The sequence below is a fragment of the Penicillium diatomitis genome (genome assembly GCF_028827545.1).
Source record: "Penicillium diatomitis strain IBT 30728 chromosome Unknown utg000003l_segment0_segment0, whole genome shotgun sequence".
NCBI classification, from domain to species: domain Eukaryota; kingdom Fungi; phylum Ascomycota; class Eurotiomycetes; order Eurotiales; family Aspergillaceae; genus Penicillium; species Penicillium diatomitis.
In genome coordinates, this window is record NW_026623175.1 from 2,408,048 (window position 1) to 2,424,269 (window position 16,222).

General features: G+C 52.5%; 5 protein-coding genes across 5 annotated transcripts; 3 read left to right on the plus strand and 2 right to left on the minus strand.

Moving 5' to 3' along the window:
- Positions 1 to 497, plus strand: N7539_003016 (import motor complex subunit PAM16; the record flags this gene model as incomplete). The annotated part of the gene is made up of 2 exons (XM_056932619.1): positions 1 to 3; positions 90 to 497. The coding sequence occupies 2 exons, from the start codon at positions 1 to 3 to the stop codon at positions 495 to 497; spliced, it is 411 nt and encodes a 136-aa protein (XP_056792578.1).
- Positions 498 to 2,200: 1,703 nt separating this feature from the next.
- N7539_003017 (D-arabinose 1-dehydrogenase (NAD(P)(+)) ARA2) lies at positions 2,201 to 3,664 on the plus strand (the record flags this gene model as incomplete). Its single annotated transcript, XM_056932620.1, has 1 exon — positions 2,201 to 3,664. One exon carries the CDS (start codon positions 2,201 to 2,203, stop codon positions 3,662 to 3,664), a length of 1,464 nt encoding a protein of 487 aa, XP_056792579.1.
- Positions 3,665 to 4,769: 1,105 nt separating this feature from the next.
- Positions 4,770 to 6,785, minus strand: N7539_003018 (putative topoisomerase family protein TRF4; the record flags this gene model as incomplete). The annotated part of the gene is made up of 2 exons (XM_056932621.1): positions 4,770 to 5,895; positions 5,959 to 6,785. The coding sequence occupies 2 exons, from the start codon at positions 6,783 to 6,785 to the stop codon at positions 4,770 to 4,772; spliced, it is 1,953 nt and encodes a 650-aa protein (XP_056792580.1).
- Positions 6,786 to 12,807: 6,022 nt separating this feature from the next.
- Positions 12,808 to 14,764, minus strand: N7539_003019 (uncharacterized protein; the record flags this gene model as incomplete). Its single annotated transcript, XM_056932622.1, has 3 exons — positions 12,808 to 13,460; positions 13,536 to 14,489; positions 14,665 to 14,764. The coding sequence occupies 3 exons, from the start codon at positions 14,762 to 14,764 to the stop codon at positions 12,808 to 12,810; spliced, it is 1,707 nt and encodes a 568-aa protein (XP_056792581.1).
- Positions 14,765 to 15,060: 296 nt separating this feature from the next.
- N7539_003020 (replication termination factor 2) lies at positions 15,061 to 16,188 on the plus strand (the record flags this gene model as incomplete). The annotated part of the gene is made up of 3 exons (XM_056932623.1): positions 15,061 to 15,080; positions 15,179 to 15,668; positions 15,754 to 16,188. 3 exons carry the CDS (start codon positions 15,061 to 15,063, stop codon positions 16,186 to 16,188), a joined length of 945 nt encoding a protein of 314 aa, XP_056792582.1.
- Between the last annotated feature and the right edge of the window lie 34 nt (positions 16,189 to 16,222).

Genomic DNA, 16,222 nt, shown 5'->3' on the forward strand with positions numbered 1-16,222 from the left:
ATGGTAAGAGACTTCTTTTCCCTCGTGCAAGATTTTGCGCTTTGATGCACAGACTCCAAAATTGCTAACATCCTCTCGAATCCTCCCAGGCTCACCGTCTCGTCACACAAGTCGTCGTCACCGGAGCCCGGGTTTTCGGCCGCGCCTTCGCCGAAGCCTACAAACAAGCCCAGGCATCCGGCAAATACGCCGCACAGAAGAAGAACGGCGGCAGTGCCTTTTCCTCCTCGGGTGGTCTGACTCTCGATGAGGCCTGCAAGATCCTGAACGTGAAGCCTCCGGCGGCCGGCGAGACCAGCCTCGAACATGTGATGGAGCGCTTCAAGAAGCTCTTTGATCTCAACGACCCCAAGCAAGGCGGCAGCTTCTACCTTCAGAGCAAGATTCTCCGGGCGCGAGAGCGGATAGAGATGGAAGTTCGGGAAGCCGAGCGCAAGACTGCGATGGACAAGGAGCTTCGCGAAGGCTGGAACCCCAAGGTCTACAAGGACCGGTGAGGGACGATCTGCTCAACCCTGTGGACATGGTCATGAATCGGATTCTTGCTCTTGCCTCGATGCGCACTTTACGATTCTACGCGTCCGACTGTATATGCTCGTTTTTGCATCGATGCGACCGCCACGTATCTTTGACCATGAGGAAAAGAGAAGTCAGCACCCCGCCCCCAGTGTCTGCCGGGCGAAACTTCTGATTTTCGACATCAGCTCAGCACTTTATTTCGATTTGGCATAGCATGGCGTTATGATTTTTGGGAGGAGATGATTGCAGAAACGAAGAGCCCTCCAAGAGACTGGGGGAGGAGTGTCTTCATATTGAACTGAGGGTTTTCGATGGTTCCGCGATCGCCGTGTTTTTGTTCCTCGGGAAAGACTACCTCTGGAAACGATCTTTTCACTTCCTACTTCCCAATGTCTTCTCAACTTCGCTGGTGTATACCCTCTGCGAGTCCCTTTTTTCCATTCCACTTGTATTTTACTAGTCACCTCCTCCTTTCTCGACTCTCCCCGCTCTTCAAGCAGCCTGAATCTGGACCAGGCAATGCAGGAAAAATCACATGTACTATACGATACTGCTGCGATGTAGATCATTGGCTTATAACAATTTGTTCACCTTCAGTCTCCCAACGTAAGCCTAGACCTTGACGAAAGGTGTCCAGTGTCCACCGTCCACTGACCGTCGACCTGAGTCCACACGTCTGCCTCGGAGTGGTACTTCTACTTCCGTAGAGCAGACAGTACAACAGTAAGTACCTCGGTCGGAAGGCCCACCACCTTTTGAATGTCACTGTGACTGCAGACCTCGGGGCTCAATAAGGTAATAATAGTGAATGATGGACCAGAGCCAACGTAGAACCACTGTTCTTCCATTTCTTGCGTACTTTTGCTGGCCCCGACCGACATGGCCTAGACTTATCGAGCTTATCGTGGCAGGGGAAGATGCTGAATGACCGTCCCATGACGAGTCATGCTGCACTCTGCATCGTCCCGTCGTACCTCGTCGCATCTCCTCTTCTCCTCATAAACTTCCAGGAACACGATCGGAGGGTGACCAAGGGAGGATTTCCACCCTCCACACCCTAGATGCGGCCCATCCTCTCGATCCCTGTTTCTCGTCTCTGACCGGACATGGTCTCTACTCTGCAGGGTCTACGATAGGCCCATCGATCCCGTAGGGTCTCATCAATCGCAGCCATGGCGCCAACCCGGAAAGCGGAGCTCGGGACAATTCAATCGAATCCGATCTCTTTCGCATTGGGCGCGATCTCGATTTCAAATTCGATCTCGGAGATTAGGAAACTCTAGATTCTGTGGTTGACCCTGGAAATAGACCGACCGCGTTAATAACTGATACACAACCATGTCCGGGTCTGCCGATTGATGCTATCGTGGTTCTGGACTGCTCGAGCCTAGCTGTGCATCAAATACGGCGACTTTCCCCCACGTCATCCGAACCAACGAGGAGTTCCAAAGACAAGAAGAGAGAAAGAAAAAGAAATCTCCCCCATCCTTCAAGAGACCTCGCCGGGCTTTTGCGTTCAGATTTGACGGGGCGTCGTTGCTGAGCAATCAACCACTTCTGCTGCTATCCCTCTTCCTCCGTCTCACCCTCACCCACCCCAAAATACCCCCACCATCTTCTTTCCCTCCCAAATCTCAATACATTCGATCTGTTCGGACTGCTCTCACCAGCATATTTCACAATGCGGCCTCAATCCCCGCTCTCTGCGGACCTGCCCCCGCTGATCATGGGCACTGCGACATTCAATTCGCAATACAATGCTGATCCGTTCGCTCTTCCCACGACCGAACTCGTCCAGCGCGCTCTGTCGCGGGGAATCCGAGCTTTCGACACATCGCCCTACTATGGTCCCGCCGAGGAACTCCTTGGCCGCGCCTTAGCCACCGAGTTTGTGCAGACCAACTTCCCTCGAGATTCGTACCGCCTCCTGACCAAGGTCGGCCGGGTCTCGGGCGCGTCGTTTGACTACTCCCCCGCCTGGGTGCGACATAGTGTCCGTCGCAGTTTGCGCCGTCTGCATACAGAGTATCTAGATGTCGTGTACTGTCACGACGTGGAATTTGTCTCTCCAGCCGAGGTTCTGGCTGCCGTGACCGAGCTGCGCCGCCTGCGTGACGAAGAAGGTCTGCTGCGCTATGTCGGAATCTCCGGATACCCAGTCGATGTGCTCAGCTCGTTATCGGAAATGATTCTCAGGGCAACAGGCGAGCCTCTCGATATCGTCATGTCCTACGCCAACTACACCCTGCAAAATACTCGGCTTCGTTCGCTCGCCTTGCCCCGACTACTCGCGGCCGGCGTTGACGTGGTCCCCAATGCGTCCCCGCTGGGCATGGGACTTCTTCGCCGAGACGGTGTGCCCATCGGATCAATGGGTGATTTCCATCCCGCGCCAGATGCGCTGCGAACGGTGATCCGCTCCGCCGCAGAATGTACCGCGCAGAGTGGCGAGAAGTTGGAAGTGGTGGCTATCCGGTTCGCGCTCGAATCGTGGCTGCGTGCAGGTGCAAAGGCCGGTGCGCTTGGTGCGCCGCTAGCTCGTTCGACGGATGCCGATCCGGGCTTTTTGTCCGTGGCGAACCTCGGCACAGGCAGGAGACTCGGTGTCAGCGTCATGGGCGTGAGCAACATTGACGAATTGGATGAAACTCTCCGCGTCTGGCACAGTATCCTCGACGGACTCGAGAGCTCGGTCGAAGGAGATGAAGACGTTGAAGACGACGATGACTCCAACCTTGACCTTGAAAAGCAACTTCTCTCCCTGAAAAAGTCCCCCCTCTCTCCATCCTCGTCATCACCAACTCTCCAGACCGGCGCCGTTCCATCCCAATCCCAAGCCCCCGCCATCCTCACCCCCTCAGAAGGTCTGATCACAGACCGCGCCTGGTCACACACGCGCCGGGCCAAAATCCTCCAACTAGCCAAGGAGGTGCGCGACGTCCTAGGCCCAGAGTGGGTGGATTACGTCTGGGCCAGCCCGCCGCCCAATTTCCAGAATACGCTGTCCGATGACCATATTGCCGCCAGGCGGGCGATGGAAGCCGAAGAAAAGGAAAGTACAATGGCGCTGCCGTCTCCGGCGGCTTCGGATCATGATGAGTCTATGTTGACGCCGCCGCTGGATGCAGAGGCGCAGTTGATTTGATCGAGAGAGGTTACGAGTTGTCGAATAGAGAGAGAATCCGATTTACGAGACATGGAAGCAAGACGAGCACTCCTTTTTTTATTTTACTCTTTTTGCCCGGGTGGCATGACGCCTTTACACCATGATGCCCGGGGAAAACCTTCGACGAAGGGGACCACTTGGTTCTCTTCATCAAGCGTGTTGTTGATTGATGTAAAGCAGATTTCGTCACACGTATATAGATTATAGTGACCACCTTACCTTTCACAGGTATCGCTGAATCTCCTATCTTAATCCAGCCATTCCATTCAATCAGGCAACACAGCTCAACTACCGCAACCTCTCTCACATGCTCCATTTCCTCTCCGAAAACGTGCATATAGCACATGACCGATGAGAAAGGGGTGGAAAGAGGGGGAAATTTGGGAAAGTAGGAGGATGAGCGGTAGAGGCCAGTCCGGGTCCATTGAGAACTCACGCTTTGGGCAGTTTCATTGATCACTAGAAAGGAAGAGGAAAATAGTAGATACCAGATCGGCACCAGGAATCAAGCTCATGTTCGGGACTTTCGTCGCGTGCCAGGGACTGAGCTCGTCGAACTTTGCGTCGAGAGCTTCTCGAGGAGGCGAACTGATTCTGCTGGCGATTCCGAGTCCGAGAAATCTGGGTCGTAGCAGGCAGATTGGGCCAGTCAGACTACGCTGAAACGCCGAGCAAGAGCCCCATTGAGACAAGTAAAACAGACACCTGTCGAGCACGTGGCCTCAGCTGGGCAATTTCGAGTTCAAACCCTAGATGTGAGTAAAAGCGGCCAAGGGGTTGCTGAAAGTGATCATGACAAGTAATGATAACAAATGTATATCATATGTGAGCGACGGCATAAACACAGCCGAATGCTTATGCAGACAAAATGCTGACCCTAAAGGCCATAATGCGTAATCCAACGATGCCAGTAATGATAAGTTGTACAAAATACTTCCAGGCGACTCTGTCAAGTAGAAAGAACAAAAAAAGGAAATAAAGATGGGTATCTCAAGGGGTGATCGAGCACGCAGGGAGCAAACACACGAAATGAATCATCCTCGTCGTCAGGGTCTCCATGATGGCGACACGTTATAGCGTTTCTTTATCTTCGTGCCGCCGGCCGAGAGTGCCGAGGCCCCGTGGGAGGCGGTGGTGGAGGGGATTCAGCCGGCAGGGGAGGTGGAGGCGGAGGTGGCTGGCGATATTTTGCGAATTGTGGCGCCGTGTCAAAGATCCGACGGAGCTGATCACGCTGATCAAGATACTCATCGTAGTTTGCTGCGGTGATTGCGTCCAAGATACTTGCGTCTCTCTTGCCGTGGTCATTGATCCAGTCCATTCGATCCCGCAGATTCCAGTATGCGGAGCGGAAGGTTCGGAAAATTAGCTCAACCTCTTTGGTACCGCCGGAGATGTCATTCGCCGGGTTGTTTGGATCCTCAATGGACAATCGATCGCTCTTCTCGAAGGTCTGTGAAAGCCAAGACTGAGTTAGCACGTACGGCCTGGGAAGAATCACAGGATAAATTTGAGCTCCCACCTTGTTGTAGTATCCGGGGGGATGCATGCGAATCCCCGTCTTCTCATAATTGAAAATCTTCCCGTAAAAGTAGAAGAATTCCATGAGAATAGCCCCGATATTCTCTTGCTCTTTACGGGGCATATGTTGAAGCAGGCTTGTAACGATGCAAGTGATCGAGAAACCACCAAGACCACCAGTGGGGACCTCGTTCAACCCTCGAAGAAGCAAGAACTGCTTCACGACAGAGACCAGGACGGGCATCATGGGGTACTGCTCACTCCACTCCTGAAACGTTCGATTGGCCAGGAGGCCGCTGTCATTGTCAAACGAGAGATCGACACGCAGCCCCGTGAGCTTGTCTACCCATTTGAGAATTGGTACCCGGGCATGGGCAATGGCTTCCACGGTACCGTCTACTGCGAGACCCGAGGTCCTGACAAAGGCAGCGAATGCGTAGATTTGACCTCTCCTATCGCCAAAAGCACGAATGCCTTTATTGGCAAAAGACGTGGAAAGAAGGACCAGATCAATGTCCGCAGTGGGGAGGTACATTCCAGAGGCGAAAGAGCCAAAGGCATGCACCGTCACTCCAGAGTACCGCTTCTGGAAAGCACGCTCAAGCCTGTCGACCACGTCCTGGCGCACAATCTGCTCAAATCGCTGTGGTTTGACCCACTGGTAGAATGCTAGAATCTCATTTTGCAAGCTAGAATTGAACGTTAACACGAATTCTCACCGCCTTGAAGTAATATGAGGCAGGCGTGCTTACCGCGCAGCTACATTCAAGGATGGCTCAGATACCATCCACGGCGTCGCATTCTGGTCCTTGAACGGCAACCATTCATTCAGGATCGAACCATCCATCTTGAACCGCCGGAGAGGCTTGCCATGCTTGGAAGTCAAGGGCTTGGGCTGGTCGTCCCGAGTGCGCTTGCGAGATTCGGCCGCAGGCTCCCTGACTTCCGAGGCCTTGGGGCCCGTAGGCGCATTTGCTGGTGGCTGGTCCTCGGGTTCATCAGGGCCTCCAGCAGTGTCTCCAAAGGCACCTAGGGAGATGAAGTCATCATTGTCAGCGACTGCATCTTTCGCCTTGGCCTCGGCTGGGATAGCAGCCAGTCTGGCCTTGCGAATGAGCTTCACCACGTCGACTCGCTTGTGTTGGCTGTCGTCAGGAGGAGGAAGTGCCGTGTACGGGTCAGGATTTGACCACTTGGGTTGTGGAGGGGTTGGTGCAGTCACGGGGGCTGGTGTCGGAATGGATGCGAGGAGAGGCTGCTCAGACTCATCTTGGCCGTCTGTGCCCACCACGCGCTTCTTCCGTGGTCGAGCCTCAGCGTCTGAGTCTTCATCGTCTGAGAGCTCCATCTCAGCCTCTTCACTGTCACTCAGATTCTCCAGGGATGCAAACTTGGGAGCCGGCTTTGGCTCTGTTTCGGGAAAGAGCAGCTCAGGCGTTGGTTCCCTCACACCTCGCAGCAACGGGCGCTCCGAGATGTGACGCGGTGGGGGGCGGAATGAGAACTCATGTCTGGGATTTCGCCCTCGTGCACCACGCGAGGGAGGGCCATTGCCTCGAAACTGAAAAGGGCGACTCATGACCAGACGCGCACAATTCGGACTGGGCTCTGAGAAGAACGCGACAGGCGCAAGACGCAACGCGGAGGCAGTCTTATTTTAACAAGGAGCCAGAGCGCAGTGACAGTTGCGAGTTCTTGTGAGAAGAGAGTCGTGCGAAAGACCCGACGTGTCGTAATGGTGTTGTGGACAGGGAAAGGCAAGTACAATAAGGAAGATGGTCACCGCGCGTGGGAGAAAAAAAGAGTGGTGCATGACGGCAGAAAGCATGTTGCGGGATGGCGGCGAGCGGATCTGCTCATGCCGGATTGGTCTCAGTGGGCCGACTCGACAGCCCCACCTACAGATTTTCAAGACGATTGAAGTCCAGTACAACGGTACAATACCATTGTAGTTAAGTAATGGATGCACTTGGCTGTGGCACTTGTACGGCAGTATACGATACAATTCTATATTCAGAGCATCAGTGGGGTACTACTATGTAGCTACAGTTGGTCTGCTGAATAGGTACGACACACCTTATTTTGTGATGAGAACTATTCAGAGACCTACCTAGTTAGTTGGTAGACCTTATGTACATATCCAGTGGTCTTTACGTCAAGTTAGAGAGGTAGAGCTACACAAGATATGTCGCCTGGAAGAGGGCTTTGATCACCACAAGCCCAGTAGAACGGGATCCATACGCTGTCGCAGCCTCTTCTGATGAGTAGTAGACGTGGTAGATATACACCCTACTTGAAAACATGACTTTCTTCAGGTACAACCGTACAAAGTGCACTACACCTTCAATTTTCCGTTTTTCAACCCAAAATGGATACATACTAGTGGCCTATTCTGCGATGTCTACCACACGAAATTAAATGCATTGACCATAACAGTTCTAAGGTTGACGCTCTCGACTTCCATGAGGACTCGTACTCAGGTTCATGAAAACTGCCAGCGCCATTGATTGAGAACTCTACCTTACTTAGAAAGAATGCGGGATGCAATATTGTCGAAACTGGCAGCAAATAGGTAATATAAGGTACCTATATACAAGCTCAATCAGAGTCAATCTCTCTATTGAGGTAACGAGTGACGCTGATGTCCACCCATTAGTCCATGCTCTTTCGCATGTGTTGCCCTGCGTGATCAGCACGGTGCCTCGTTACCACCTATCGAGACGTACCTGACTTCTCTGGGAGGTATATGTACTTGCTCCTTCCACGTTGGTGAAGCATAACACCAAGTCACTAGACCTCTAGGATCTCACAGCCCACAGCCGTGCATCAAGTATGCGCTCAAGCGGAGCTGGTCGTCCACAAATCTGCTCAAATATACGCAAAGGGGTCGAGTCTTTCGCCTCATCCGCCGAGACAAGTATCTGTGAAGTGGTCAATTACGGTCAAAGACCCTAGTCAATATGAGATCCGATACCCATTCATCCACTCATAGAATGAATGTCTGTCTGTCCATCATTTAGATGAAACTGCCCAGTTGGCCATCTGAAGAAGAGAGTCACGGGCGGGGGGGGGACCCGATTATCTATAAAGAGTGTCGGACCCCAAGACTTCAACATCTTTCGTTCCCTCCTCTCTCTTCTTTCCCCACTACGAACTCACACCCCCACTACTTCTCCAAGACAACCTCGCCTTTCCATCCGCTTTCTCCAAAGCCACACCTCTCAGTCAAAATGGGTAAGCACCACAATCTCTCTGGCAAACCCGGTCTCTGATCACTCGTGGACCCAACGAGCCACGGCCTCGATCTGAGTTTCAGCCGGCATCGCTCGAGCTTGTGGCTTGTCGCGGGGTCGTGGCGGGGTGAATGATTGTCGACGGAAGTGTCATTCCTGTTGGACCATCAGATAACACCACCATGGAACAGATTCCTTGCTTGACTGGCAAAGACTGACCAAGCATGATTCTCTAGGTCCCGATCACACCTGCAGCTGCGGCGCTTCCTGCCAGTGCCCTGCCGGCGCTTGCCAGTGCCCCGTAAGTGTTCTCTCCGTCCTCCTCCGTGACGACTGCACCCGAGGAAGTTGATCATTGTTCCCCCGCTTCATCGGCTGACATGAACGTGCTCGAACGCAGAAATAAATCAAAAATGAATCTGATTGCTTCTTGGATTGTATGCCTTGATCGCTCTCAATGAAGATTGTGTCGTTCGCTTGGACCTTACTTCTCCAGTCGATGAAATGAGGGAATGAATGTCGGGTCGACAATGGCGGAGTCGATCAGCTGATCTGGACACGGAGATGTAGGTTCGAGGTTACAATGACATGGCCGTTTCGCTGCACTTTATCGAGTATAGATTTGATAGTTGTAGAAAAGTCGTTCAGGTTGAAGAAGACAGTACGCAGATGTCTTCCATTCTCGGGAGACTTCTTATATGACCACTGTCATTGACCGCACTTGAAGGACCTGGGGGGCTTTACTGCAACCCCCCTCACATCCTCGTGCTGTCTACTAGCCTGGCTCCATGTAGATACTAAGGAAAATCCTCCTCTCAGTCAGGTACGATAGGCTGGTTGGCATACAAGCCTGCTGGAAACAGTCTATATATCGATATCTCTTGATCTGTTCTGCCGACAAGTCCCAGGCGGATAAAGAGAGACACAGGACGTGAATGGCGATTATGATACCAAATATAGCGGGGCAGTAGTACCTTACTACCTTCCATGTTAGCTGAAAGTGACCGATCTCCCGGGGAGAAAAGCATCAATCCTCAGTATCTCATACACGGTGACCTTACTTAAACTGCACAGCTACGCCAGGAACGACCTGACTTTCCCCTCGAGCCAGGACGAATTTCACCCGCCCACCCAACTCCAACGATGGAACGAACAACGCCCTCCCTCTTCGAATTCACTCACTTACCTACCTGACTTCAGCTAAATAGCCCCCTCTTCGCATCCAGCAAAGCTCACCTCATCCACCATGGAAACCAGTCCCCTGGTGACTTTCTCATTACCAGCTGGTCGGCACGCCTTGGAAAACGCGCTTTGTCGGCGATGCATCTCAGCCAAGGGTCCGTGTGGCAGACATGCACGATTACAGCGGTACTCCCTAGGTAGCGACGAGGTATGCCAGTAAGATTCGGACACGAGTCGGATGAGCTTGGCTATGACTACCAGTACCTATCCCACTCTGGAATCGAAATCGGACAAAGGGGGATCCACGCCGAGACTTGTTGATGATGCCCTCTCTCGTGGAGAGATCCACTATGCAGATGTCGAAGTATCCGGTCTCTTAGTCCTGGCGCCTGGGCTGTCCTGTAGATCTACTGACTCGTCGGCATCACCGAGTACAAGACTTGCGTAGAGGTAACCAGTCAATGATCATGCCACATAAAATCGAGAATCCCATCAATCGAGCTGTGATTTCTTCCCGAGAAAGCGAGCAATATGTATGAATATCGTAGTCGAAAACATTCGAATTAGCATGACTGTTCCGTGCCATCTCACAGGCTCGCAGATGGGAACCAAAAGCATGCAAGACGCAAGATAAGTGCAGCATACCCCCCACCCCGGCACCTCCCCCAGCAAGACCTCCACATGAGCGACTTTCGCTGCCCAGAAGCAAAGAAAGTACCAATCCTATCTTCTTCCAGACATGAACGCTTCAAATGGCGCGAAAGAAAAACGGACGCTCCGCCCGCAAAGATCAAGAATTTCGCCGAATTCGGGCCTGATGCATGCATGGGGCATGCAGAGGGTGGCCACACGGTGCGTTTGGAGGGAAGGAACTCTATCGGTCTACAAGAACTGGACTTGGACTGTTCGGAGACGATTCTGTTGTGAAATCATAGAGTCATCTTGGGTGGGGGTTTCCTACGATACAGAGTCCAATCGGGCATCTATCTGCCTGCAACTAATAATTATGTTGAGTGTCGATCTTAGCACGACGCTCAAGACCTCTGGGCTCAGCAGAAGGTCTAGATTGGAAAGTCAGCAGGACGCATTGCAACCTTCTCATATTATTCCACACCACGCTGACGATCTGAGACTGCGGTGTAACACATCCCAAAGTGAAAGCGTGGTGACAGCATAAGGGTTAACGCTCTCGAGAACCGTTCGTCGTCAGAATGCCCTAGTCTGATCTCCACATATCTTCGGAGATCCGCGCCAAGTACATCATAGTAACCCTCGACGAACTACCTGAGCATGTAGGGCTTAGGTAGTGATTTTGTCACTTGGTGGATCTCCTCCCATTCTGTACCGGATAGTCGGCTTCATCACCTCTCGTGTGTTCTGAGAGACTACAGAAGCACTAGTCGTAAGTTGCAACCCCTTAGTCTATAGTGTATACATTAGTGGCAGAGATCTCGGCAGATAGACTACTTGTAGCTTGACAAGATTTGGTGTACTTGACTACCACTCATCTGCATGGACATCGGACCGTAATCTGCGAGCGGTTAACGCGTGAAACCCACACTCAAGAAAAGGCCATGTCAAGGCCAAGTCTACAAGTGAGGGGAAGCTGAAATGCATGCAATGCCCTTCGGAGCTGAGTCCTTCCCTCAAAGAAGCAAATCTCGGCTTCGACGTGCTGTAGATTGAGACGGAGTAGGAGGTGGGGAGGGCAAACAGAGAGGGGCAACAGCAGTTTGGGTGCAGGGCTGTAGCCTGGACTGAGGCAACTGCGTCGTCGGACGGGATGCAATGACTGATGACTTGGTCACGGGACGTGGACAGCGCAGAATCCCCAAGGCGTTTGTTTTTGCCGACTCGCGTACCGGTGAGTCTTCGAGGAGGGTTGAGAGGGTCTGGGTGTGGGCTCGGGGAGGTAGGAAAAGGGTCGAGTGGAGGCGTATAGAGTATAGACTATAGACTGTAGTACATCAGGTGGTTGTGTACTCGTGGTCGTGGTCATGATGATGTAGCAGTAGGTGATATACATGCGCAACACGACAGAGGTCATATTGAGAAAGGCAACCAATCGTCCTGGGATAATCCACCGCCCACACGTGTAGATCTCTATATGGCTGGGTTGGTTCTCTAGAGGGGCTTGAACAAGTGGGGATCTACTATGGACCAGTACACTGGTGGACTGGAAGGACTTGGAAGTACACCAGTACACCGACGAGTGTGTCCATGTACGCGCCTCCACACGGACAGCAGATGGAACAAGAAAGTCGTGAAAACTCATCCCCAGGTAGATGACAATAAAGACTAAGTACCAAGTACTGATTGTCTCGAAGACTCCGATTCCCGCCGCGGAGACAGGCCCCCCCAGGTGTATAAAATCCTGCCCTTCTCCCACTCGAACAGCTTCCTGTTTAAGAATCTTAACAACTGCCAAATTACATCCCAAACATCTTATCAGTATACCACTTCAAGAGACCATATCTCCCCCCCATCACAACATCGATCAACATGTCTCCCTGCTCCTGCTCCAAGTGCTCCTGCAGTGGTAACTGCAGCGGCTGCTCTTGCACCTCTTGCGGCGTAAGTCTATCAGGGGCCCTTGACGAGAATAGGGACATGATCCCTAGCCCAAACTTGAGGGAACCCATACTGACAAAGTGTCTCTTTCTACAGCACTAAGTACTTCCCATATGTCGTGACTACCATCCCCTTCCACCGCCATTAAAGCACCACCGTCGATGGCAGGCCACTCGATTCACATAGTGATGCACAGAATCAAAGGAGGATGAGACCGACAAGTTTGATTGCTGATTTGGATTCTATCATTATGGCCTGTTTTTGTTGAATTCAGTTTGATACACAATGCCGCAAATAACAAATGCTTGTTCTACATCGCTTGCGAGACTATCGCTTCCCGCTCGTGGTAGAACGTAACTATTATACAAGGCATCAAGCATGGGGGGTTCTTAGAGGCTGGCTTCAAGACATGAGCGGGTAAAGTTCGTGGGCAAAGACTGCTCCAGGTTTATGAGGGCAATATGAAGGGAAGGTGAGACTATAGAAAGACTTGAACGGGTTTCTGGTCTATATGAAATGCTACAGCAATAAGCGTCCCGTGCAACCTTCGGAATGTGCACCACGGCTCCGCGTATACTACATCTATTGCCAGAAAATTCAAACGGATCAACTCCCTCACAGCTCATCCTTCGACGGAGACGCACCGACACTTTCTTCTCCGCCAGGACAGACCGCAGGGGTAGTCACAAGCATGGAGTAGACACACTTCTCATCTTCTGCCGTCTTCAAGATTTCGTTATCCTCACCACACTCGAGAACAACCTTGGTAGATCGGTTCGGGCCGTTCCAGCAGTGCTGGCCACGATCATATTCAATGGCGACCTTTTCAATCAACACAATGTCCCCCGCGTCATTGAGCTCCTCGACAACAGTAGAGGCGACTTTGTTGAATCTGCCCATGGAAGTAGACGATCCACCCTTCTTGGAGATTTGCTTGGTCTCCTGGAAGAAGCAATGTTCGTAGGTATATTCGCCAGCATCCCTGGAGATACACTGACCCTTGAGGGCTCTGAAAATGCCTCCAGGGCCGTAGTCGGTCTCAAGATCAGTCCGCTGATCGCGTAGTTTGTTGTTCAGATCTCTCAGAGTATCTTCCTGAGATTTGAGAGCGTCGCGAGCCTTGGTGACTGCCTTGGATTCCGTCGGACTGTTGTTTTCGGGCGCGGTGGCGAGGAAGCCGCTCGTCTCGAGGAACGAGCGGAAGGCGAGGTACTTTTCCTCGATGAATGCCACGACCGACGGAGGCAGATAACCAGCGAGTTGATAGACTATGGTAATGATCAGCTGGCGGACTCTCCTTTACAACTCGATTTCTCATGGGCGAGAGAGCCCTCAGGACTTACTCAAGTCGGCCTCTTTACAGCCTTCATCTTCATTCTCCCAGTGCTCCCAGTCGACTCCTGAGCTCTCGCTGTCGGTCTTCGCAATCTCTGTCAGATCGCGATCCCGCGCCTGGTTGACAATTTCCGTCTTGTCACGGGCTGCATAGTCCTCCCAGCTGCGCACCGCGCGCTTGACGCCCTCGTCGTTGAAGTTCGGGTTATATTCGACCTTGAACTTGGACAGGATACTCTCGAGCTCCGCCAATCGTGACTGGGCCTCATCTCTCTGCTGACGGACCTCGAGAAGCGCATCACGTAGCTCTTCCACACGAGCCTTGGCCACGCCTACCAGAGCGCTGACTTTACCCTTTCCTTTACCACCACTGCGAACAGTCTTACTACGTTCGGCCTCCTCAACAGCCTTGAGTTCGTTCTCGAGAACTCCAACCTGGGCCTCCGCATCCTTGACCTCAGCCTCGAGGCGAGTAGTCTGGTCCTCAATCTCCCGATGCAGACGCTTAGCTTCTGCCAGCAAGGCCTGCTTCTTCCTCAGTGCAGTAGTCATTGATTTTTGACGCTGTTCCTCTTCCTTGCGCCATTTCTTGCCGATTTCCTTGCAGCGATCCTCGCACTTGGTACCTCCGACACGAGCCCACTCGTCACTGCCGTCGCAGCAAAGCTCGTAGTCGCAGATTCCGTCATTGACTCGCTGGAAGGGTACGTAAGCTGGTCGATGACCCTTGTTCTTGCAGTAGAATCCCGGGAGAGCATTTGCGACAGAGCCGTCGGTGCTTCCGAATCGATCGGCGACGTCGAGCGGCGACTTGTGCGAGAGATGTGAGCATGCAGAGGTACCAGGCTCATCACTTCCATCGGGACAGTCGCAATAGTCGTCGTTCACAGCGGCAAATGGAACTTGGATTGCGGGATTGGAGATACAAGTGAATGTTTTGGAGTCCTGGTAGTATTTGGCAACTAACAGGGCATCAGCATTGTTAATCACGTTTTCTATAGCGATCACTTGCATAGATGCATCTCGCTGCAATCGAAGAAATTCCACACGGTTACAACGACAAGCCGTAGACATGGACGCCCTCTCCATCTAACTCAGGTGTGGAGATAGGCAATGAACAACACTTCTTGCACTCACAATCAGGAGCCACACCTCGAGGACGGGCAGTTTTATCGCTGCTAGCTCGGGCTCCAGACCCGGCTACAGCTAGCAAAAAGAGCGACTGAGAGAATCTCATGATCGAGGCATTGGGCTCGAAAGCTCACACTGTGGAGAGGGCTTTCCGGCCAGCTGTTGACATACGGGCCCGGGCCCACTACAATAAGGGACCAAGAGCGGTCCAGCCAGTAGAGGCCTTATCGGAGGCTGACTCAGCGTTATCGAGCGGGCGGTCAAGCCACGGGCGGGCCGCTTGCTTTCGTTGCCCGGCATATGGCCTTTTGTCGCCAGTATGTAGTGGCGAACCGGCGATAGTTTAGTTTAAATTGATCGATCACTCACGCCATCGAACCTCTAAAACAGAGCCTCTTCAAGATGGGTAATGACGGTGGAAGGTAGGTACTCTTCATTCCTCTGTTCTACACGATGCGCTTGACGGTCTTCAATCCCACAACTCAAGATTTCGCAAAGTCCACTCACTCCATAATCCTAGCATTCCGACCCGCCGTGAGCTCGTTCGCGAAGCCGCCCGCGCCCCAACCACAGCGCAAATCAAAGAAGTCCAGCGTGAGCAGCAAGAGCACAGCTGGACCACATGTCCCCTCTCGCACAAGACACTAGTCCGGCCCATAGTCTCCGACAGCATTGGAAACCTCTACAACAAAGATGCCGTTCTTCGGTACCTGCTTCCCGGCGACGATGGCGAGGGCATCAGCTCAAAATCCGACTGCGAGGAGATCCTATGCGGACGGGTGAAAAGTCTTCGGGACATCGTCGAGCTGCACTTCGAAGTGGACACCGAGCGGAGCGAGCACCCCTCCGATCGCGTGAATGCGCATCGCCATGAGCGCCGGGAAGGCTGGATCTGCCCGATTACTGCGAAGCCGTTGGGTCCGAGTGTGAAGTCGGTTTATCTTGTGCCATGTGGGCATGTCTTCGCTGAGGAAGCTATGCGTCAGCTGAAGGGTGACAAATGTCTTCAGGTATGTCCTTGACACGTTGAGTCCCTATGTCTACTATCCTTTTCGTTTTTTCGCCTGAGGGAAAGTTCTAAGAGAATCTCCGCAGTGCAACGAATCTTATACCGAAGAGAACATCATCCCCATTCTACCCACCAAAGAGGCCGATAAAGAGCGACTGATCGCGCGCGGTGCCAGACTCGCCGAACAAAATCTCACTCATTCCCTCAAGAAAGCGCCGGGGTCGAAGAAGCGCAAGAAGAATGCTACCGAGGCCGCCGTCGACGGTACAACATCCTCTGCCACAGCTGCAGACTCCACATCGACATCCAAATCCAAAGATACGAATAGCGGAATCAAAAATTCAGCGACGGCCTCGCTCACAGCACGTGTGCTAAACGAAGAGAACGAAAGGAAGAAGAGACAGAAAATGATGGGCCGGAGTGAGAGTATCGATAGTTTGTTCACAAAGGACAAGAAGGGTGGTGGAAATGGCGACTTTATGACTCGTGGGTTTACTATTCCGGCTTCGGCGAGGAGATGAAAGGGAGTTCGGGGGGTCATATTACTTCCTTGTC